This window comes from Petaurus breviceps, unplaced genomic scaffold (genome assembly GCF_028583685.1).
Source record: "Petaurus breviceps papuanus isolate PSGF00001 unplaced genomic scaffold, PetGlider_PUasm1.0 90903, whole genome shotgun sequence".
Taxonomy (NCBI): Eukaryota; Metazoa; Chordata; class Mammalia; order Diprotodontia; family Petauridae; genus Petaurus; species Petaurus breviceps.
Window position 1 is genome coordinate 12,664,618 of NW_027187376.1, and position 24,850 is coordinate 12,689,467.

At 38.6% G+C, this 24,850-nt stretch overlaps 1 protein-coding gene across 4 annotated transcripts in view; it reads right to left on the reverse strand.

Annotated features, from left to right (window-relative positions):
* CCNYL1 (cyclin Y like 1) overlaps positions 1-24,850 on the reverse strand; it is a 67,869-nt gene that overhangs the window by 36,722 nt on the left and 6,297 nt on the right. For 3 of the 4 annotated variants that reach the window (XR_011165890.1, XM_069075262.1, XM_069075261.1), the window contains exon 2: positions 287-361. Coding sequence is in view for 3 of the 4 variants with exons in the window: in XM_069075261.1 (XP_068931362.1) it covers positions 287-361 (75 nt within the window). In the remaining variant the exon portion in view is untranslated. Of the gene's footprint in view, positions 1-286; positions 362-5,748; positions 5,836-24,850 lie in introns of all 4 variants that reach the window. The other variant, XM_069075263.1, reaches the window with a different exon arrangement.

A 24,850-nucleotide genomic window follows, 5' to 3' on the forward strand; every position in this document is an offset into this window, starting at 1 on the left:
CCCTATCTGGGTCTCCATCCAACTCTTATCACCTGCAAAGTGATAGAGCTGGACTAAATACCTATCTACAACCTGTATATGTAAAGTGTATAACATTATATTAACTGATACAATGGCAAACAAAATAAACCACATACATTATAACTGTTACATGAAAATTGTTTAAATATCAAATCATGATCCTGAATAAATGATATATAACTCCTAGCCAAAAAGGGGCAACCTATAACAGAAAAAAGTGAGGTCTTCATAGTCTCCTCAGAAAAGAACATGAACGTCACCTTACCATCAGTCTGGGATTTGCTCAAAAATATTGTGCTTGCTCTAGGATGGTCAGATGGGTTTGACTCCATGGCTAAATCTGTTGAGAAGAGAGATAAGGAAAAATGTGGGAAAGTTTAGCACATTTAAAAAACACCCATAAGTCTTTTTAGGTGCACTGTTTCATTGACTATTTTTTAAAGTCACATCCAAGGTAAAGGTATAATAAGGCTGTATATGAATGAAATCCATGCCAATTTTTTAAAAATCCTAATCATAGAAAAGAAATGCTATGGAATCTTTGTGTGCCGGAATGTCAATAAAAATGGAATAATGGGGATATATAAAATACAGCCTGTCCAATCTGAGATTGAGCTAAAAATATATGACTGGGAAAACTTCAAAACTAAGTCAGGCAATAATAACACAAATATAATGATCTATAAAGAAACTGGCAGAATATTTTCACATGCAAGGCCAATCAATGCATTATATGATAACCATAAAGTTAGTCACTGTGACAACAGAAAAAAAAAAAACCAAGTTATTAGTTATTTCATTAAAAAAAAATTTACAAGGAGATTTTAAGTAAATAATTGAAAAGTTTTAAAGCACGTAACACAGAGGAAGTCTGAGATTTCTAAGTGAACATTTGAAGAAGAGCCTTACATTTGATATGTACAACATCCCTATCAGGTAGGCACCACCAATAAGTATAATCATTTGATAGTGAAGGAAACTAAGGCTTAAGAGACTTCTGGTCCTGTTATAGGAATGTAAATTATTTAAGATCTTCCCTGCCCCTAGGTTAAGTGCACCAGGAGCCTGTGGTGGGAGGTTTGTTTTTCAGGAATGCCCACACCTTGGTGCTTTGTGATTGGGCTGTGGGTCAAGAGAATTGTTACATTCTCTGACCCAGGAGAAGGCTATATAATCCCTGATGTGAGACTTTTTTGGGGGGCTCATGTTGAGAAGTGTTGTGTGATTTGACCAGATGAGACTCTGGGCAGCTGCTGAGAGCCCTTCCCGGCTTTGAAAAATTGATGCTTCCCTGTCTGGTAACTGTGATTAGGTATGGATGTATGTAATGGTTGGACAGTTTCCCCCTGAACTAGGTAAACGATATATGTTTGATTGATTAAAGCAAGATTGTTAACCCATTTTGAGTTGCTTTTTTTTAGAAAAGCAGATCTAAGAACCTGTGTTGGCAGCCACCCTGGGGTGCTTGTTGCTACAGGTGCCAAATCTGAACTCAGATCTTCATGACTCCAGAACTGGCGCTCCAGAACTATTGCACCATGCTGCCCAAGGACCAAAAACAAATGCATTCAAGTTAACCCAAACTAAAAATACATCCAGCAGTCACTTCAAGGCTGCAGGACAAAAATCATATGCGGGTGGGTGTGAGGCTTGCAAGTATCATTCAAATACAGAAAAGTCTTTTAAAATCATGGCCAGGTAGAAACCAGAAATACCATAGAGCCATGTCCCTCACTCACCCCCAATATAGAGAAAGCAGCTCGCAAGAAACTTCAAATGCCAGTTTTTTAAAGAGTCCAAAAAGAGGGAGACAAACTAAAGAATCAGTAGGCTACTTGGATCAAGGTATAAAAAAGGCATGCATATTCAGGATAAATAGGAGATAAAAAACTAAATGAATGATCTCTTTTTTTAAATGAGAAAGATGTTAAAGTGATTCTATTTTAATACTGTCATTCAAAACAGAAAAGTAAAAGGTATTAGGTCAAATAGTTAAATGGATTAGGTTTAACTGATTAACTAGAATTAGGTCCCAGAGAGAGGATGACAGAACACAAAAGTTTTCAAGAAATTCACAGATAACAGATTGATGCTACAAACCAAAAACACACTCAGTCACTAAGATCAGCCATTGTATCAAAAGGCAGTTGAGTCTGCAACCCTTTTAACTCATCTGCCTTGAGGTATAGACAACTTATTCGTATTTAATATTTTATGTTACATTTTATAGTTTACATTTCCTTGAGGACAGAGTTGACATAATATCCTTCATAAAACCTAGTAAAGTGCCATGCACAGAAGAGATGGCCAAAGAATGACAGTGGAATGAATGAAAACATGATCACAACCAAAATGTTCCAAGAGACCTCAGAACCACGATTCTCATTTTCATAAACAAGCTGGTATAATTTTTAATAAAGATTATGATCTTTGAATGTAAGTCAATTATTTTTTGGGTAAATCAATTATTATGAGAAAGGCTATAACATAGTTCCTATAGAAAGAAATAATTATGTAAGAATTTTTTAAAAGAAACCACAAAGGATGAGGAAAAAACACTTTGTAAATCTTTGAGAACTGCTACGTAAATGAAAGTAATTATTAGAAATATAATAGAATAGAGGTTAAACAGGAGAGAGCATATACACACTCAACATTTGGGAAGCTAGGGGCAAAGAACCATATAGAACCCCGAACCCCAGCCCCCACCATGTGAAAAATCATGAGTAACTCCAGGCCCCACCTCAAACCTTTATTTGTTAATAATTCTGATATTTATTTAACACAAAAAACAAGTAAAACAATACACTACACACATAAAAAGTTGCAGTTTCTATGTGAGATTACTATTTCTACACACTTTGCAGTCTTCCCAGCCACCTGTGAAGCTGCAGCAACTGCTTCACTGCAAAACAAGATGATCACAGCAGAAGAAAATCAAATTACTAAGCGTAGATGGCAGAGAGATAAAGAGAAGGTATTCCCAAAGAGAGTGCATAGCCCATAGTTCTTTAGTGCACTGAAACTTTTAACAAAATTTATTAATCATTAATGTTTATAATGAATTTACATGTGTATTCTTAATGGCAATAATTGATAAAATAAATGAACAATATACAGCATTTATGACTTACTAAATTACTAATTTTTTTTTAGTTTTTGTTACATATGTGCATGGCTGAAAATTTCCAAAATTTCCCACGTAATTAGAGACAGGCAATCCCCAAAATACCTAAAACCGTGTTGAGGGATGACTAATTTAATTATAGAACTAAAGTTGTGGAAGTTAAGGCATCATACAATCGAGAATGTATTTCATGGATGAAGAATTTACTTAGGAAAAAAGGGGAAACTGGGGTCATTTGCTGAGAGCTTCTCTTCTCCCATCCCTCAAATGCCTTCTATTCTCTTCTCCCTCACTGCTCGTTTTACATGCCTTAGCAAAGCAAATCCCTCCTCCCTGCACAAGGATCTCATTCCATCCCATCTGCAGCAGACTGCCCCATCTATCATCTCTTCTCTCACTTATCTTCACTCTCTCTCTATTTACTGGCTCGTTCCCTACTGCCTACAAACATGCCCACAACCACTTAATCCTTTCATCCCTGCGGAACTATCATCCCATATCCCTTCTACCATTTGTAACATCTCTCAAATATGCTTCCTTCTCTCCTCTGATACTGCCACCCCTCTAATAATAACATTATTATGTATTTATATTTTTTGATTGGTAGTACCAATCAAATATACCAATTATATAATAATATAGTAATAATTATTATTACCTCATCCCCTCATGCCTAGACTATACTGCAATGGTCTGTTGATTGGTTTGCCTACCACAAGTTTCTCTCCACCCAAGTCTATCCTCCATTCAGAAGCCAAAGTGATTTTCCTAAAGCCCAGGTCTGACCAAATCAAACTATCCCAACACCCTACAACTCAATAAACTCCAGTGACTCCCTCATTATTTCTATAATCAAATACAAAATCTGCTTGGTCTTCAAAGCCCTTTGGTAACTCAGTCCTCCCTCCACCTTTTCAGTCTTTTTTTTTTTTTTTTTTTGCATTTTGGAGAGGGGAAGGCAGGGTAACCGGGGTTAAGTGACTTGTCCAAGATCACACAGCTAGTAATTGTGTCAAGTGTCTTGAGGCAGGATTTGAACTCAGGTCTTCCTGACTCCAGGGCTGGTGCTCTATTCACTGCCCCACCTAGCTGCCCTTAGTTACTCTATTTTTTAAGGTGTTATTTTCTTCAGTATTTTGGGGGGCCTCCTTTAGCAGGCTGTTGACTCACTTTTCATGATTTTCTTGCATCATTCTCATTTCTCTTCCTAATTTTTTCTCTACTTCTCTTACTTGATTTTCAAAATCCTTCTTGAGCTCCTCCATGGCCTGTAACCAATTCATATTTTTCTTCGAAGCTTCTGATGCAGGAGTTCTGACTTCATTGTCTTCCTCCTGTTCCATGCTTTGATCCTTTTTGTCCTCAAAAAAGGATTCCATGGTCTGTTTGTGCTTCCTCTGCTTGCTCATCTTACCAGTCAATGACTTGACTTTTGAGCTCTTTGCCATGGTAGAACTCTGCTTCTAGAGTGGAGAGCTGTGTCCCAAATTGCTGGGGATTTTGCAAATGTTGTCAGAGCTGTTGTCAGGGCTATGAGGAGGATGCCCTCTCTACAGCCACCACAAGCTCTGGCACACTGTCATTCCTTCCAAGCACCACCCAAGACTGCTACCCAGATCCAAGCAGGTCAAAGCAAGAGTGATTACCTTCTGAATGGTCTCTTCGTCCCCCTACAATCTGCAGGCCAGGAGCTCCGGAGACAGCCATGTGGCAGCAGCTGTAGCCACCTCTTACCCCGGGGGCAGGGGCCTGGTGACTGTACTTTTCTCTTACCCTGCATCAACAGGGACCCCAACTGACCTTTTATTTTTTCTTTGGTGTTTATGAGTTGAGAAGTCTGGAAACCTCCACAGCTGCTGGTGATTCACTCTCCCAAAGTCTGCTCTGGCCCTTTTGGGCACCAAGTCTGGGCCAGCTTAGCTCATGGACTGTGCTCAGCTCCCAGCTCAGGTGCAATAGACCCTTCCTATCAGCCTGCCACGCTACCTTCAGTGGGAGATTTGTTTCTTCCTGTCACTTTGTGGCTTCTGTGGCTCTAAAATTTGTTTAGTCATATTTTACATGTATTGGCAGTGGTTGGTGAGGGAGCTTAAGAGGTTCCTGCTTTTACTCTGCTGTTGGCTCTGCCCCCCTCCCCCCCCAAGCCTGGAATTCTCTCCTTCCTCATCTCTACTTCCTAAATTTCCTGGCTTCCTTCAAGTCCCATGTAAATTCTAACCTTCTCCAGGAAGCTTCTCCCAGACTCTCAGTTCTGTGCCTTCCCTCCCACCCCCACCATCTTATTGTGAGCTTCTTGCAGGCAGGGCCATCTTCTGACTTTTCTTTTTCTCTCCAGTGCTTTTTTACTGATTGACAAGAATAAATTGGTATTTCTCTGAATGTAGAATTAAAAAGCACAGGGCTCTTGAAGCAAACTAGGTACCTTCACACATATTTATAAATGGTTTGGTACAGGGAACTCCTTGGTGGGGAAATTTTGACAACACAAGTCAGTGTCTTTGCACTTTAAAGTCTTAGCAAGCTATCGAGAGTTTCCTTACACCAGTGAAATCACAAGTCTAGTCTATCTCTAAAAAATATTTAGAAGACAGGGTTCACACTAATGCCCAAGTGTACTATTATAAGTAATGAAATATAAAGCTGAGTAAGATCAACATCAGGTAGATTTCTTGAAGCTTTAAGAGTGACTAAAAAAGTAACAGGAAAATATTAATGTTTTTTAATTAAATTAAAATAAAAAAACATTAAAAATATTTTTAAAATATTAATGTTTTTAATTAAATTAATCCAGTTAGGTACTAAAAAAGCTGTAAACATAGATATGTATGTGTGTACATATACATTTATATATACACAAAAATATTAGAAATTGGTAACAAAGTATAGGGCTAATTTTTGATGTCAAGTTTATTACTTACAAGACATTCCTAGAATCTCACATCTGGAAAAGAGCTTACATAAGCACTTAGTCTAATACCTTTATTTTATTTTTTTGCTTTTTGGAGGGCAATTGGGATTAAGTGACAAGGTCACGCAGTTAATAAGTGTTAAGTGTCTGAGGTTGGATTTGAACTCAGGTCCTCCTGACTTCAGGGCCAGTGCTCTATTCACTGCTCCACCTAGCTGCCCCATACCTTTATTTTTAATATAAGGAAAGACACTGAGAGTGAGAAAGTGGTTTGCCTGAGGCTTCAGAGCTGATTAGGGCAGAACCAGGAGTAGAACACCAGTCACCTGGTTTCCAATCCAGTTCTATTTCCTCCACAACAAAGCCTACAAAGTTTGTCTTCTCCCCATGGATTTCTAGAATGCTAGAAAAATGTTATCATCAGAGCAGAACAATGCAAATGGGTACAACCTTTTTTGAAAGCAAGGTGGACACTTTTGAACCAGTAAATCTACAACTCCTGACATTTTCTTTAAAAACTAGATTCCATCAGACTGTGATTTCATCAGTGTAAGGAATTCTCAAATAATAGTAATCTCTTCATTCTATCAATACAGATTAGCAAGTGCTCTGCCACATAAAGACTTAAGAAAATGCACTAGGAGATTAAATGGTCTCCTAGGTCAACATTCTATCAATGCACTAAACCAAGCCGTTTCGGGAATACATCCATGGAAACAAAATAAGAAAAAAAGCTATTTATGTGAAAATGTTTTGTATCAGTACTATGTCTAATCTGTTGCTGTTGTTCAGTTGTTTCATCTGTGTCCAAATCTTTGTGACCCCATTTGGGGTGTTCTTGGACAAGATACCAGAGTGGTTTGCTATTTCTTTCTCCAGCTCATTTTACACATGAAGAGACTGAGGCAAACAGGATTAAGTGACTTGACCAGGGTCACAAACCTAGTAAATGCCAGAGGCAGGATTTGAAACCCAATTCAAATACCTAATGACTAAGAATAGCTAAATATATGTTAAGTAAATGTTTTGTTTAATTCTAAAGCAATTGGGGTTAAGTAATTTGCCCAAGTTTACACAGCCAGTTTTTTTGTGTGGGTGTTAAGTATCTGATGCCAGAACCATTCCGGGTCCTCCCTACTCTTACTCACTGTGCCACCTAGCCACTCCATGCTAAGTAAATTTAAGCAATTGAGTTTTTACTATCATAAAAAATAAGAAGCATGAAGAAATAAAGGGAACAAATGAGGACAAAGATATATTCTATACTGGTTTAAAACTACAGAAAATGTACATTCACAGCAGAGTAGAGCAGACAGAATCAACTTTGGTGTCAAAAAAAAAAAAAAAACCCTAAAACCCCAAAAACCCTAGGGCTCAAGGCTTGTGTCTTGACACATGCCATCTCTGTGGCTGGACAAATCACTTGAGCTCTCAGAAGAAGATGCTGACGAATAAAGTAATTTCAAGTCTTAAACCACACGGCCAGTCAAATTTGTACTGAACGTAAAACTTTCTTCCTTTTATTTTTCTTTTTGGAAGGGGGAAAGCAGGGCAATTGGGGTTAAGTGACTTGCCCAAGGTCACACAGCTAGTAAGTGTTAAGTGTCTGAGGTTGGATTTGAACTCAGGTTCTCCTGACATTAGGACCTGTGCTCTATTCACTGCACCACCTAGCCACCCCTGGAGTAATTAGAGGAACAGCTCATATTTTGGATTATAGGTCAGGATACTAAAATAGTTTCAGAGGCGCTAGATCATTGGAATTGAATAAAATTAATAGGGATAAATACAGCCTTATGAAATTTAAATCAATTTCTTAAGTATAAGATGGAGTGGGTGTAGTTAAGTTACAAACTGTCAGAAAAAAAGATGTAGGTATTTCAATAGACTATCAGTTCCATGAGGCAGGAGTGTGAGATGGCAGTCCAAAGCCAGAGCTATAATGAGGCAGCATTAGGAAAGGCAATAGTGAAAGGCCTAGTATCCAGTTCTCTGTCCTAGTCCAGACCACATCTGGAGTATTTTGGTTATTTTGGAATATTACAACCTACTGATGAGATACTGTCCACAGGAAAGCAAACAGGATGTTTGCCAAGTACCAAGATTAAACTTGTCCTGTTTTTCCCCAAAAGGCAGACCTAGGAGCAATGGGTGAAAACTGAAGAAGTAGATTTAGTACTAAAATAAGGAGAAACCTAACAATTCGAGCTATTCGAAATAAGAAATGGGCTACTTTAGAAGTAATGAGTTTCCCCCTTACTGGAACTGCACTTCAAGCAGAGTGGATGACCACTTGTTGAGCATTTTATAGAGGAAGTTCTTTTTTTTTGGAAGAGGGAAGGCAAAGCAATTGGAGTTAAGTGACTTGCCCAAGGTCACACAACTAGTATGTGTGTAGAGGAAATTCTTGTTCATGTAGGGATTATATATATCAACTCACAGATTCGGATAAATTCATATTGTAAATCTGACTTAAAAAAAAAAAAAAGATTGACCAAAGGGTCTGATGATAGGATCCATATTCTAGAAAAGGGATCTAGAAATAAGTAGATAAGAATGATGTGCTAATGTAGTTTTACAAAAAATAGAAATTAATTCAAAAGATTACTGAAAACCAGAAATTTTTATTCTAACTGTATAAAACCATGGTATATCTAATCCTTCACTGGAAATAATACCATGTGTACTCCTCAATGCCAAATTTCAAGATCAACATAAAAGAAATGGAAAAGACCCATAGTGAAGGTTGAAGTTCACAGTTGTGGAACACCACATATATCATGTCATTTTAAAAAATGGTGTTGGGGTGGCTAGGTGGCACAGTGAATACACCACCGGCCCTGGAGTCAGGAAGACCTGAGTTCAAATTCAGCCTCAGACACAACACTTACTAGCTGTGTGACCTTGGGCAAGTCACTTAACCCCAATTGCCCAGCCTTCCCCCCTCCAAAATAAATAAATGAATTTTAAAAATGTGTTGACTGGTTTTGTTGAATTTTTTCCTCTTCTTCCTCGTTTGAAGAAAATTCTTTGTTATAAGTGATGGCTCTCTGGGCGACAAGGAGGAATACAGAGGTATAAGCAATATAAAAATAAAACATATCAATAAAAACCCTTTAAAAAAAAATCAAATGACATAAGACCAAGAGAAAGGCAGCTGTAAGTGCACTGTATGTCAAGAAACTAAAAGTTTAGGACTCATTCTCCAATTTCCAAAGACAAATCTTGGGGGGAAGGATGTAAATTATATCTATAAATATAAAAACTGATGAAATGAACACTACCATGTTCACCAAAACTTGAAACATTAAAAGTTATTACATGGAAAAGAGGATAATTTTGGAAATATTCTAAAATTTTTATACTTTATGCAGTGTAAGTAATAAACATAGAAGATTCATTAACCCCAGAAGTGGTACAGGCTAAAAACGTAAACAGGTTCATAAAGAATAACTGATAGTGATGCAGATTAAGTCAAAGTAGGATTGGGAGCAGAGCAGCACACCTCTGACTTGAGGCTGACCTCAAGACAAACATTGAGAAATCCATTAAAAATGTGGAAAGAGAAATAAAACTTCAAGCATAAAGCATGCCCCCTTAACTGAAACATATGCCAAGCATTCAATGACACCCACACATAGCCATGAGAGACTGTCTTAGCACAAAAAAAGCTATAAACAATTTGCTGGATTGTTAAGTGTTAGGCTTATAGGCTTAGATGTCATCAGAAATTTGTGCTGTAAGACTATCAATCTGGAGTTGGCACAGTTGCACTAATGACCTATTAGTTTCCTAGGATTCCTTAAAAAGAATCCTTGTCAAATAATATCAATATCCAGATTTTGAAAATTAGGATCACCACATTCAATCTCATAAATTAGCACCTAATTTGTAAAGTGCACTGTGTTAGGTGGTAGGAATACAAAGACAAATTAGAAAACAGTACCTGTCTTCAGGGAGCTTATTTCAACAGTGGGGAAGGAAAGGAAACAAAAAATAAATAAATACAAATTTATTGGGGGGGCAGGAGAAAGGAACACAGAAGGAGAAGTGAGGAAGAGAATGAGGGGAGAGGGAGAAAGAGGGAAGAGGGAAAGGAGTGAATAAGGAAGAGGGGTTAGGAAGAGAGGGAGAGGGGAAAACAGGGGAGAGAGGGAGAGGAAAGGAGAAGAAAAGGGGGGAGAAAAGAGGAAAAGGGGAGAAGGGGAAAGCGAGAGGCAACAACCCCCCAAAAACCCACAAAACAGTAGGTGGAAATCATGTAAAGCTTGGCTTCCTATGAGGATGGCACCTGAATTAAACAGAAGGAAAGCAAGGATTCTAAGAAGTGAATGAGGCATGGATGCCTGGCATCCCAGGCATGGAGGCAGAAAATATCAAGCTGAGTACAGTGACTACAAAGAGGCCCTGGTTGGAAAGTAGCACATGTACATAAAGAGGATTAATATAGAATACCATGGCACTATACAGTCCAATATTTGGGCTCACACAGACAAGAAAAGGGAATACAGAAGAAATAATCTACATATTAAATTTAGGTCAGAACTTCTTCAAAACAATTTGAATCCTTGGGTGACCCTAGAATTATTTCTGCCTACCACAGATTCCCTAGAGATCTGGACTTGACCTTAGCTGAAAGCAGACCCTTATAACAGCTGTCTGCTATAACACATCATATGAAACGGAACCAGTCCAAATCCGCTCACTGAGGCAGTAAGAAGGGCAGCTCCCATCCCTTTAAGGGACAGTGCTGCCAAGGGCACTCAACAGTATGGGATTATGTATTTAGATAATAGAAAATTGCCATACCTCTCTATCCATATCAACTATCAAATATATCAAGAGGAATAAGCCCAAAAGACCACTCTTGACAAATTATATTTAAAAGATACTAAAGGGCTGATCTAGACTAAAGAAGGAAGCATTTAAAATAAACTTTGGTTAATTCGATGTCTAACAAATAAAATTGGATTTTGACACCTACAACTCAATTAGCAATTCTCAGAAAAACGCTAAAGGGCTTAACATTACCAGTAAGTTAAAAAAAAAATTTTAAGGAAGCAACTCAATCACAAAGGCTTAAAAATCAAGTTCAACTTGCTCTGGTTAGCTCTATGTAAAACAAATATGTAATTTCTACCAAATCATAAATACTATAAATCTCCAACATGAGACAACAACTACATGCAATCAGAATATATGTTTATCAGAGCAGATCATATTTATTGAAGACTCAGTAGCTTGCACTGGGTAAGAAAGTAATTTCATGGGAGCTTCCTCCCAAGAAAGGAAGATAAGCCACCCAACTCCCATGCTAGCAAAATCTTGAAGTTTCTATACTAGACTGAAAAATGATCAAGAAATTCAATGAGAAACTACAGTGACTTCTTCCATTGCAAAACTGTTACAGGAAGCTGATAGAAACCTGGGAGCTTCTGGTAAGGGACTTTAGCAAGCTAGAAAACGTGTTCATAAGCATCAAAAGTGAAAGAGTAGTGGGCTTCCTTGAGAAAGCCCCAGCAGCCTGGAAGTGTTGGAGTAGAGGCAGAGATCAGTTCTGAGAAACTAGAAAGACCCTGAAGATACACTTGGCCTAACTCTGGAAGTGATCAGCCAGATAATCAGGGAATCCCAGCAGATGAAAAAACTGAATTAACCCCTGAAAAGCACAGAAAGGAGCACAGTTTGGCCCTGGCACAAAACCCTCAAATCAGAAATTAAACTTGGAAAGTTAAGAAAATCAAAGAAAATATCCACCAGCATAAAAAAACTGTTACATATCTAGAGATCTGGAGAATGAGAAATACCACAGCAACTCCAAGCAGAGAGTTAAAGAAAAATATGAAATTTCCACAAGGACTATATAAGTACCTGGAAAAAAAATGGAGAGATTAAAAAATGAATAAAAGTTCTTGAAGAAAAAGCTTAAAAAAAAAAAAAAGGAAGAATAGCTTAAATGAGAAAGTACTAAAAGGTTACCCCAGAGACTGCCTAAAAACCTGAATAAACCAAAGAGGAATCAATCATGAAACTTCAAAGTATTATTAAAACAAAAAGAAAAAGATTAAAAAAAAAAGAAAATGTAAGAACCTCACATTTATAAAGAATTTGCTACATGTAAATAATAATAATGTACGATAATATATCTAAGCTCATAAATAACAAAAAGATAAGATAGATCAACTCAAGATTCTTCTTTTATCTAATTTTTCTAAATGGGGAAAAAAAGCAGATTATGTCAAGGTGATAGCTTGTAATGTTAATTGGATATAAGATCTCCCCACCCATTAATATACCTCATATGAGGTCCATTAAGGGAAGCTTGCTTAGGGGATGGAGGTTTGCTTGTAGGAAGGCTTTCACACCTTCTGATAATTTCTAATTAGGAACCAAGTCATGAGAGTTGTGATATCCTCTGGCTCTAAAAAGGGTGTGTATACACACACACGTGTCGAAGTTAACATTTTGCTTTGGGGCTCACTCACTGGAAGAGTGTTCTTGTGATCTGACCAGATGAAACTCTAGGTAGCCACCTAAGGAGCCCTCCTGCTTTGAAAAACCCAGATGTTGGTGCTTCTCTGTCTGGTAACTATGTATGCATTGCCTTGGTCAGAGAGTTGGTCTACTGATTTGTGCTAATTTCTCAGACAGAAGCCCTGTCTATTGGTCTTTATTTCTCTGCTTGTATTTTCTCTATTTTCTTTGTTTGGATTTTCTCTGAAGCTCAGGGTGCTGACTTTTCCCCTGAACTAATGAATTAAAAATTAATTCATTATTTGAATTAAATTATTTTAATGAAAATTATTTAAATGAAATTTAATTTATTAAGAATGAAAATTAATTAAAAAGAATGCTGACTCCTTGAATAGCTATCTTTCCCAGTAAAGCAGATCTAAGAATCTATGCTAGCAGCCATTCTGGTTATGCCAATGTGGCTGCCACTACAAAGCTACATAAGGTTTACCATTTAATGAGTATGGATGGCTTAAGACATAATTTCATTTTCTTTCTACAGAATCAATTTTTTAAGCATATGAATTTACAAGAATATAATATTCAAATAGTTCCCATGGTAACTTTTATTTTCTTCTGTTAACTGACATCACTAACACTTGCAGTACTAACATTTTAATACAATGGAAATTTAAGCCACTACAATGTAAAAGCATGTCTCTCTCTATTAAATTTTTCCCAAGTGAATAAGCTAAGAGCAACAAGTGGCTGCACCACCCTAGTTTCATCAACTATTAGTAAAGTGAACACTGACAATTAGATTTAGATATATTTCTGAAAAAAGGGATTTTTTACATTATGCTTTCATTTTTCTAATATTGTGCTTTTTTTCTTTAAGAATTGGGAATTTTTTCAAAAAGTTTTTTTACACTGAAGTGCATTTTAAGACCCCTTTCATTTACTGTTTAACTATTAAAATATAACCTGATTTGATAGCAAGATTAGGTGTTTTGTAGGAAAAAGTGAGACAAAAAAAGTAATATGGGGTTTTCATGTAATCTTCTTTTACAAATCAAAGGAAGAAACCTAGAATGGAAAAGTAAAGCTTGACAGTACAACCTGTATGAACTGATAAAGTGAAGAAAAACCAGGAAAATAAAATTCATACTGACAACAATGTGAATGAAAAGGGAAAAAAAGTGCAAATGAACACTGTAATTTTATTGACCAAGCCTGACCTCAAAAGATAATAGAATGTATCTACTTCCCTTCTTATAGGGGTGGAGAAGTACAGGTATGGAACACAATATAAAGTAATTTCATAGATAAAGTAAACTTTCCATGATAATTCCCAGGATAAAATCCTACCAATGGTAATTAGCAAGTGACCCACAACTTACAGAGGCCACTGAAAGGCTAAGTGACCAGGGGAAACAGGGTGTACAAAGCTGGTTTCTGAGGGAGGCCTTGAACCAAAGGGGTTTGTGACTGCGGCCAGTTCTTCATCATACACGGTCTATGCCACCTCAGTACCCACCACAGCCGTAACAGAGATCCTCTGTTCTCACTTCCAGACCCAGGACTAGATATGCCTTAGGGTTAGTGTCTATTCCATCAGGAAGTACACAAGATGCTTCCTGTCTGAGTTGAGAGTTGAAAAGACTTGTAAATTTAGTAGCAAAGTAGTCAGGAGGATCAGAGCTAAGTATACATAGCTGCCTCATTCAAATATTCGTGCCTCACTCGCTATCCCCACAGCCTGTCCATTGGGACACTCATTTCAGGGCACCGTCTTCGTCCAGTCTGTCTCTATTACACCCGATTCCTTAGTTTCCAGTCTTGTTCGCAATACTAGTTCTCTGCTTTGGAGCATGCCACAAAACTATAAAAATGACAGATCTAGAGCTGTAAGGGCACTTGGAGGTCATCTAGTTTAGTTTTCTCATTTTTGAAAACAAGGAAACAGGCCCATAGAGGTAAAGTGATTTAGCCAAAGTCAATGACAGTGACACTTGAACCTTAGTCCTCTGACTCCAAATCCAGAGTTTTGCATTATTTCACACTGATACATAAAGATTTTCCTTGAATCCCATCTCCAATACATCCCTAACACAGTACCCAATTGACACACCTAAAGCACAGACCTGGCTATGTAACTCCCTGATTGATCAGCACGCATGGTTTTCCATTACTCCTAGGATAAACAAGCAGCTCGCTCTCCTTGGTATTCAAAAATCACACACAATCTGGTTTCCAACCTGGCTGTTGAACGTTCCATTTCCTATTTCCACACATGGCACCAGCTGCCCCACAGGCCACAAACATGCAGACATTCTTCCTCCTCACCTCTGTTCCACAGAGCTCCCAGCTTCCTCCAAGGCTCAGCTCAAACCTTTCTTCCACATCCTCCCAAGGGTCTTCCTACCCCCCATATAATCGCTTTGGATTTATTTGTAGATATCCTATGTTTGCATATGTGTAAATAAGGTTCCCCTAGTAGTGGAATGTAAGCTCCAAGTCTCATTTTTGTGTTTTAGTCAACAAGCACTTAAGAGCTTACTATGTGCAGGGGCACCATAAAAGCAAAAATATCATCCAGAGAACTGACACTACAATGGGTCAAATCACATGCATATATACATACAAGAGATATAAACAAGGTTAAATGGGTAGTAATCTCAGAGGGAAGGCACTGGGAGAAGAGGAGGGACCTGGGAAAGTCCCTCTACAGAAGGTAGGATTTGAGTGAAAGGTTCTGAGGAGGCAGAGTAGGAAGGGTCGGGAGGGGTGGGACCGATTATACAAAGAAAAAGGAGAGCTGTAGAGTAACCTGTGTGAAGAACACAAAGTGGGCCAGTGTATTTAGATGGGAGAGTTAGTGGATGGTAAAAACATTTAAGAAGCCTGGAAAGGTAGGAAAAGGTCAGGTTGTGAAGGCAAATTTTAAACGTCAAACGGGGCATTTTACATTTGGTCCTGGGTTTACTGAGTTGTGAATGAGAGGCAGGTAACATGGTCCAACCTGTTCTTAAGGTAAGTGATTTTGACATCTGAATGGAAGACGGCATGGAATAGGGAGAAACTTGAGGCAGGAACACATACCAGCAGACCACTGCAATATTCCAGGCATGAGATGATAAGAACCCTTGAGGGGCAGAAGGATGTGGGAGAGATGTGAAGGGAGAAACCACATACCCAATGCCTAGCACAGTCAGTGTTTAATAAAAGCTTGTGGAATGATTTTATTTTTACCAAGCTGTAAATTAACTTTGTTTTATTTCATATAGTAAAGCTGTCTTCTCTTAGTAGTGGTTTAACTATTACTGCATACCGAAACAAGACTGAGGCCAACTCTTTGTATCCCAAATGGGGTTTTCTTGGCAAAGATACTGGAGTGGTTTGCCATTTTCTTCTCTAGCTAGTTTTACAGATGAGCAAACAGGGTTAAGTGACTTGCCCAGGGTCACATACCTACTAAATGTTTGAGGCCAGATTTGAACTCAGAAAGACAAGTCTTCTGACTCCAGCCCTGGCACTCTATCCATTTGCCACCCTAGATGCCCCTAATAATCAACAGTTCTATAAATTCAATATTCTACAGCGGCTCAGATGTAAAGCTAAGGGTTTTATGAAGTACTCCGAAAGGCAGACACTTAAATTTGCATTAGAAAACTTATAAAAATGAGTTTGCATACAGTGACGGTGTTCTATCTTATAAAAGATATAAACCACTCAGCCCCAGCCTGGGTTTTGGCTAGGGTTTCTTGAAGACCAAGAGATTATCACAATGATTCAAGAGTCTAGCTCCCTTGCAGTGTTGTCTGTTTACATTTCCTAGCTATCACAGTCACTGTGCATATTATTCTTTGGGTTCTGTTTATGTCACTTGGAGGGTAGTTCATATGAATGGTCTCAGGTTCCTCTGAATTCTTCACAATTAATCATTAATTATTATACAATAATCTACTACATTCACGTACCACTACATTCCTCTGCCCAATCAATGGCTGCTCCCCTTTTAACCATTCTGCCAGTCACCGCAGAAGCAGAATTGTGTTGCTTTTTTAAAGTAAATTATAAGAGTTACAGGAGCTAAAGGAAAACAGTTTGGTGAACCTCTACAAACTTAGCTAGGTTGCATGTCATAAAGGCAAACCTCTCACTAGGCTCATACTCAAAGCCTTTCCAACTTGAGAGAACCTATCAGGGCACATACTACACTATCATAGGCCAGAATTCAGAGTCAATTCCATGTCACAAGGCAGCTTCTAAGTTGGGGCCTGCATGGAAGTATGTTAAACAGTAAGTGCAATACCATATTGCATAGCATATAGCAGCTATACTGTTGCATAGAATTCCAATTTAACAGTGTAAGGAGAGGAATCCTGGCAGAATGGATATAGTACGGCAGAACCCACAAAATGACACAGAAGCTAACCTCCCGCTGAGAACAGCCCGGCAGGCTGGCAGGAATCAGCCAGCGCAGCACTCTGGGAGCCGAGCCCAGCACCACGCTGAGGCTTTAGCCCCAGGGCAGGCCTGACCAGCCGCCGGCCAGAGGGACTCCAGATCAGCAGCAGCTGTGGCCGTTTCCAGATTTATCAACACATACATACGAAGGACAAGGTGAGAGGCCAGTGCAGTCTGGACTTTGGGACCAGTAAGTGGGAGTGTGTGGCTTTTACCCCCGGAGCAAGAAACCGCTGAGACGCCAGCACATCCTGCCAGCGCCCCGTGGCGGCTTCAGCTCCTGGCCTGCAGAGTGTAGGGGGACCAAGCACCAGTCTGAGGGGTCATCGCTCTTGCTTTAACCTGCTTGGATCTGGATTGCAGTCTAGGGTGGAGGTCCTGGGGTGTGTGTCCAGCTTGCCAGAGCGTGTGGAGACCTCAGAGAGGGCACCCATCTAATACCTCCGGCAGCTGAGAAAACCCCAGCATTTGGGACAAAAACTCCCCTGGTCTGGTGGCAGAGTCCTACTGTGGCAAAAAGCCCAAAAGTCAAATAATTGAGTGGCAAAATGAGCAGGCAAAGGAAACAAAGCAGACAGAAGATTCCAACGTTACACTCCTATTTTGGGGACAAGAAGGAGCAAGGCATGGAACAGGAGGAAAACAGTGAAGTCGGAACTCCTGCACCAAAAGCTTCAAAGGAATATACGAGCTGGTTACAGGCCATAGAGGACCTTAAGAAGCAGATAAGAGAAGTGGAGGAAAAATTGGGAAGAGAAATGAGAACAATGCATGAAAATTATGAAATGAGAGTCAACAGCCTGACTGAGAAAAATAATACCTTAAAAAACAGACTGACTCAAATGGCAAAGAAGGCTCAAAAAGGCAATGAGGAGAAGAATGCCTTGAAAAGTCGAATTTGCCAGATGGAAAAAGAATCTCAAAAGCTCAGTGAGGAGAATCATTGCTTCAGAATTAGATTGGAGCAAATGGAAGCTAATGACTTTATGAGAAATCAAGATGCTGTTAAACAGATCCAAACAAATGAAAGAATAGAAAGCAATGTGAAATATCTCATGGGAAAAACCACTGACCTGGAAAATAGATCCAGGACAGATAATTTAAAAATTATTGGACTGCCTGAGAGCCATGACCAAAGTAAGAGCCTGGAAAGCATCCTCCAGGAAGTTCTCAAAGAAAACGGCCCTGATGTTTTAGAACAAGAGGGCAAAATAGAGGTTGAAAGAATCCACCAATCACCTCCTGAAAAAGATCCCAAAAAGAAAATTCCTAGGAATATTATAGCCAGGTTCCGGAATTCCCAGATTAAGGAGAGAATATTACAAGCAGCCAGGAAGAAACAATTTGAATATTGTGGAAACACAATCAGGATAACCCAGGATCTGGCAGCTTCTACACTGAGGGATTGAAGGGCCTGGAATGTGATATTCCAGAGGTCAAGGGAGCTGGGATTAAAACCAAGAGTCACCTACCCAGCAAAACTGAATATCATGTTTCAGGGGAAAATATGGTCATTCAGTGGAATACAGGACTTTCAAGCATTCTTGCTGAAAAAACCAGAGTTGAATAGAAAATTTGACATTCAAATACAAGAAGCATGAGAAGGTAAACAGGGAAAAGAAATCATAAGGAACTTATCAAAGTTGAACTATTTTTTTTTTTTAAGCAATTGGGGTTGAGTGGCTTGCTCGGGGTTGCACGGCCAGTTGTTTTTTCTGGGTGTGGTGCTGAGTGTCTGGGCCCAGATTTGATCCGGGTTGTCCCGGCACTGGGGCCGGTGTTCTTGCTCGCTGAGCCACCTGGCCAAAGCTGAACTATTAACATTCCTACATGGAAAAACAATAATTGTAACTTATGAAACTCTTCTCAGTAGTTGAAGGGATTAGAAATATATATATATATATGTATATATATATATATAGTCTTTATATGGGGCATATGAATACATATGTGAATGTATGTATATACGTTTACAGGTATACATAGATAGAGGGCACGGGACCAATTTAACGGGAAGGGATGATACTTAAAAGGTGAAATTAAGAGGTGAGAGGAATATAATGAGAGGAGATGGGGAGAGAGAGAGTGGGATAAACTATCTCATACAGAAGAGGCAAGGGAAAATGGTTACAATGGAGGGGAAGAATAGGAAGGCAAAAGGGAATGGGTCAACCTTATTCCTATTGAATCTGGCTTGAAGAGGGAGGGAAATACACACTAAATAGGGGATCTCACCCTCCAGGAGAATAGGGGGGAAGGGGATGTGAGGGGGGATGATGGAAGGGAGGGCAGGCTGGGGGGGAGGGAAGTTGGAAGCACCCACTTGTGAAAAGGGACAGGATCAAAGTAGAGAATAGAACAAGTGGGAGGTGGGATAGGAGGGAGGGAAATATAGTCAGTCTTTCACAATACATCTACTATGTTATTGTTTAGCATTAGCCGCACATGTACAACCTATACTGAACTGTTTGTCTCCCCAGTGGGGGTGGGTGACAGGGGGGGAAGGGAATGAATCTGGAATTGAAAGTTTTAAAATCAAATATTCAAATATAAAAAAAAAATTGAGTATACAGGAAAAAAAAAATGGATATAGTACCCAGCCTGTAGTCAGGAAAATCCGGGTTGTGCCTCTGAAATCAACTAAATGACCATGGGGAAAATCACTTAACAGTTTTCCAGCAATACCCTAAGATTATTTTTGATTTAATTTTTCGATTAATACCATTTTTCTCTCTCCCACCTTCTCATCCAATTAAAAAAACAAACAAAACCACCAAAAATACTTTCATAACAACCACACACATTCAAGAAAAGCAATTTCCTGCATTGGCTATGTCCATCAAATATATGTCTTTTTCTGCAGCCTTAGGCCATCCATCACCTTTCTGTGTGGAGTCAGGTAGTGTGCTTCATCTTCTGACCTCTGGAACAGTGGCTGGGTCAATGTACTAACAGAGGCTTTCAAAACTCTTTTTAATTTTGTTACTATAAAAACTGTTCTCCTGGTTGAGGTTCCTTCTCTTGGTATCAGTTCAGACAAGCCACCCTATTGCATCTCTCTGAAACTGCCCTTTTTCATAACTCCTGATGGCACAATAGTGCCCCATTACATTCACATATCATAATTTGTTTGGCCATTCCCCACTTGATGGGGACCCCCTTAGTTCCCAGTACTTTGTCAACATAAAAGAAGCTGATATAAATATCTCTGCACATAGGGGTCCATTTCCTCTTTCTTTGATCTCTTTAGGCGACAGGCCTTGTCATAGTATTGTTAAATCAAAATTTAGTAAGAGTTGAGTAACACTGGGGGCATAGGTCCAGATTGCTTTCCACAATGGCTAGGCCAATTCACAGCTCTACTAACAGTACACCAAAGTCGCTGTTTTTCCAAAGCCCCTCTATCATGTGCCATTTTCCGTTTTTGTCAACTTTGCCAATCTGATGGGTGGAAGGCAGAACCTTAAGAGTTGCTTTAAATATTCTAAGTCTATAGCAGAAGAATGGTCAATCTGTACTCAGGGATGGAGTCTCTTACACCAAAGAAGTCATACGTTAAGATTCCCCTCTCACCCTATGACAAACCTTAAATAATTTGAGGTAGAAAGTCAGTCTGAATTAGACTATTTTTAAAATAAATCATAGGCTCATAGAATTTTTAAAAGCTGAAAATGACCTTAGTTTATCTAGTCCAACTAGAGTCAGAGTTATCTATCTAGAAACAGATATACAACAAAGTAAACCTCAGCCCAGCAGGAATTATCCCAATTCTATATTAATGGGTCTGTTAATATGAAATCTTACTATAAAATTAACTATACTAAAAAGTATTGTGCCTTATTTTAAGGGAAGGAATACAATGCAAGATACTTGTTTAACAATTGGTAGGATGTTTTATAGCTAAATCTAGAGTATTAATAAGTAGGAATAGACACCTTGTTTTATCTCCTTCCCGATTAGCCCAGGTAAAGAAAATACAAAAGATGAAACGGATTCTTGCTTAAATTATTTCTTACACAGAACCACAGGATTTCAAGCTGTTTTTCAACTTCTATGCTATTATTTAGAATAAAGAGTTCTTCTCTGTTAGTGCCACAGAGTAATAGTAATGTTACACCTCAAAACCCATTTGATATAAGTAAATATGTACCAGAGCTAGTAAATATATTACAGTTTAAAGAATGCAGTTTAAATTAAATGAAGTATTCACCATCTCTATGTATATGAATACTGTATTACACTATTACTTCTGGTATAGAAATTTCTTTGAATTATCTTGAAAATAGACCATAATGTAATAATAAATGAAACTTTCTTATTTTATTCCGTTTTTACTATCGAATAATTCTAGGAGGGATGAATAGTAGTATCTTTAATGTTTGGAAGCAATTTAAATACTCAACAGACAATTGGATTCACAGCACTAAAGAAAGAGGCTGCCTTAATACTCAAGTAACTCTTCTTTAGAAATGAACTATATGGCATGTATTTGGAGCCCACTGCTAGAAAAATAAGAGCGAAGATACTTGTCAGTCTCTCCTAGACACCTGGGTGGCAGTCATTATTGTGTGGGGAAAAAGCTGAAGGTATCTCTTTTCTCAGGAATTCAAGGAATGTATCAAATGAAATTTGGTTACCTCTAACCTCAAACTGAATACCTCAGCAGGCCCTGAATATTCCAGGTCCTATTGTTGGAAACCCTCAACTGAGTCAAAAATAAAGCATTTACAACTCAAACATATCCTTGAAACTGTTATTTCCCCAAAGAAAAAAACTCTTAAGCTTCTAGAATCAGAGGCAGGCCTTGATGTGGTTCACAGCTAGTATTTGTGTAGCTCTTCAAGGTTTGCAAAGTGCTTTACATGTTAACTCATTTGATCCTTATGAACAGCCTCCTAGAAGGCTGCTCCCTTTTTAACCATTCTGCCAGTCACTGCAGAAGCAGAATTGTGTTTTTTTTTTTTAATAAACTACAAGAGTTACAGGAGTTGGGGCGACCAGGTGGCTCAGTGCATAAGAGCACCGGCCCCAGAGTCTGGATGACCTGGGATTGAATGCGGGCTCAGATACTTACCACCACACCCAGAAAACTGGCCGTGTAACCTTGAGCAAGTTACTTAACCCCAAGTGCTTAAAAAAAAAAAAGTTACAGGAGTTAAAGCAAAACAGTGTTTGGTGAACCTCTACAAATTTAGCTAGGTTGCATGTAATAAAGGCAAAGCCTCTCACTAGGCTCATATGCAAATCCTTTCTAACTTGAGAGGACCTATCAGGGCACATACTATACTATCACAGGCCAACCTATGGGAGATGGGTGCTATTATTTTCCCCATTTTATATAAAAGGAAATTGGAGTAAACAGAACTAGTAAGCATCCAAGGCTAGATTTGAACTCAGATCTTCCTGACCTCAGCCCAGCACACTCTATCTACTATACCATCTACCCGCCCTATATAAAATAAAGCTTAAACTCCCTTACCTAACATCCAAGACCTCTAACATCTGCCACTACCTTAACTCTCCATTTGGATTTCCTGATTTTCTTTATGTATCTATGTTTAATCAAACTGGCCTACTTGTTATCCTCCATTTATAAACCTACACTTTGTTTTTTTTTTTTTTTTAAACCAAGAAAACTTTCTTCTCTTCTCCTTCGTAGGTTCATCATCCAAATCCTGCCCCCTAACAGTGGGGGTAACTCAAGGCTGTCATGAACTGTCTTCTCCTTTCCCTCTCTAGGTAACCTCATCAGCTACTAGGACTTCCAATTATCTCTAGGCAGTCTCCACCAGCCTAAAGGACATCTCAATCCCTGGTCTAAGGAGAATTTATATTCTACTGCGGGGAGGAGAGAGATACAAACACAAACAAGTAAAACACAAGATAGAGTGATGAGGAAGAAAACACTAACAACAAGACTCAGATGAGAATTCAGAGGCAGCAGCCCCAGGACGAGTGCACAGACAGACAGGCACATGCACAGGCAGGCAGATATTGATGCAGAGAAGCAAAAGTTAGAATGCACTCCAGGCAGGAGGGAGGGAACAGAGGGAATCTGTTAGAAGGCAGAGAAAGAAGAGATGACTGGAGCTCAGGGAGCAACTTAACAGGGAACTAGTATCCAGATTTGCTAAAAGAAAGGGGAGGAGGAGTGAAGAGAGGTCAAACAAGGTGGGAAAGGTAGGTTGAAACCAAAGTGAAAGGGCTTTAAATTGCAGATAAAGAGTTTAAGAGTATATTTTATCCTAGAAGCAATAAGGAACCACTGAAGATTTATGACCAAGAGTAACAGGGTCAGAGCTCTGACATAAGAATAATATCTGGCAGCTATAGAGAAAGGAACTAGTTAGAAGGTACAGATGAAAGGGAATAAAGGCCTGAGTTAAGGTTGCTAACACAAGTAGAGAAGGAGAGAGGTAAAGGAATTGGAAGAGTAAAACATGATTTTCTGGGGTTACAGGCTGAGGTTGACAAGATAGAGCTATGTTAAGTTTGGAAGTGAGTCAAGTTTAACACTAATTTGCATTTATAGAGCACTTTAAAGTTCTCCAAGTGCTTTACTCTCTCATTTTATTCTCACAATTACCCTGGAAGGCAGAGCTATTACTGCCCCCATTTTACAGATGAAGAACTTGGAGCTTCCTGATTCCAAATCCAGGGCTCTCTCCACAGCACTGTGACCTAACTTCTCCTTTCCAGTAGGGACTGACTTTTGCCTTTGTGTTCTGTCTTTCTTTCTTCACAATGTCTGGAGCTTTAATGGCTCTTAATAATGCTACCCAGATGACCTACTGAAGGAAGAGGAAGATGATGAATTCACTTTTGGACATGTTGAATTTGAGATGCCAATGGACGTGTATTAATAGTGATGTTTAGAAGGCAGTTGGCAATGCAGGATGGGAATTCTGACTAGAAATTTAGAAATTATCTATAATGCAATGATCAATGAATCCCCAGGAAAAGATGAGATCAAGAGGGGGAAGGCTATAAAGAGGGAAATGAAGAAATCTCCATTCAGTTATAAAGTAGAAAAATCTGACTAATGGAATTAATGTTTTTCAAGAAAGTCTGTTTTATTTAGTCACCAGAAATACAGTTGTTCATTTTTCTCTTTCTGATGGTTCTAGTTCAAGAAAGGGAGATGAGACTTTTTCAGGTCTTGCCCTATCCCTGGGGGAGATAATACTTTTAACACCTTATTATTTCCCCTTATATATTTTTTCTCTAAAAACAAAGATTTTTGTAGTTTCTGACTACACTACAATGTTATAAATGCAAGACAAAGTTCATTACTTACTGCATTTCTATGCATCCCCTCTCCAAATCAAGCTAACTAGTTACAAGATGTAAAGTTCACTTTTTAAATGTTTCAATTCTCTCTAGCTGTCGTTATGGGTAGTGGAAGAGCTAACAGAGAGTGGAACACTGGCTTTGTGGGAATTTCTTACAAAATTGCCAACCTAGTTTTATTTACTATGAGTAGAGGCTGCTTAAATTGAAATGTGTGAATTGATGATGAAAAAAATGCCCAACATTTGTTTTTGAGGTTGCTTTTCTTTTTTGTTCAACAATAGCTACTGGGAATAACAGATAGCCAGGAAAGGCACCTATTTTTTTTAGCTCTTTATCCTTTAAAAATTAGCCAATTCCAAGATTTCTATCATTACTAGCCACAAAGTCACATAGTTATTAAATCCATGTAAGCTGTATCCATGTAAGGTGAGGGCCCAAAACTCTAACATGAACAATGGTACTATCAGCTATATTTCTATGGTACTAGGATAAAAAGAAAAACTAATGAACTAGTGGTTAAAAGAATAGATTAAAAATTACAGAAAGATCAAAGTAAAATACATGTAAAAGACTATCTC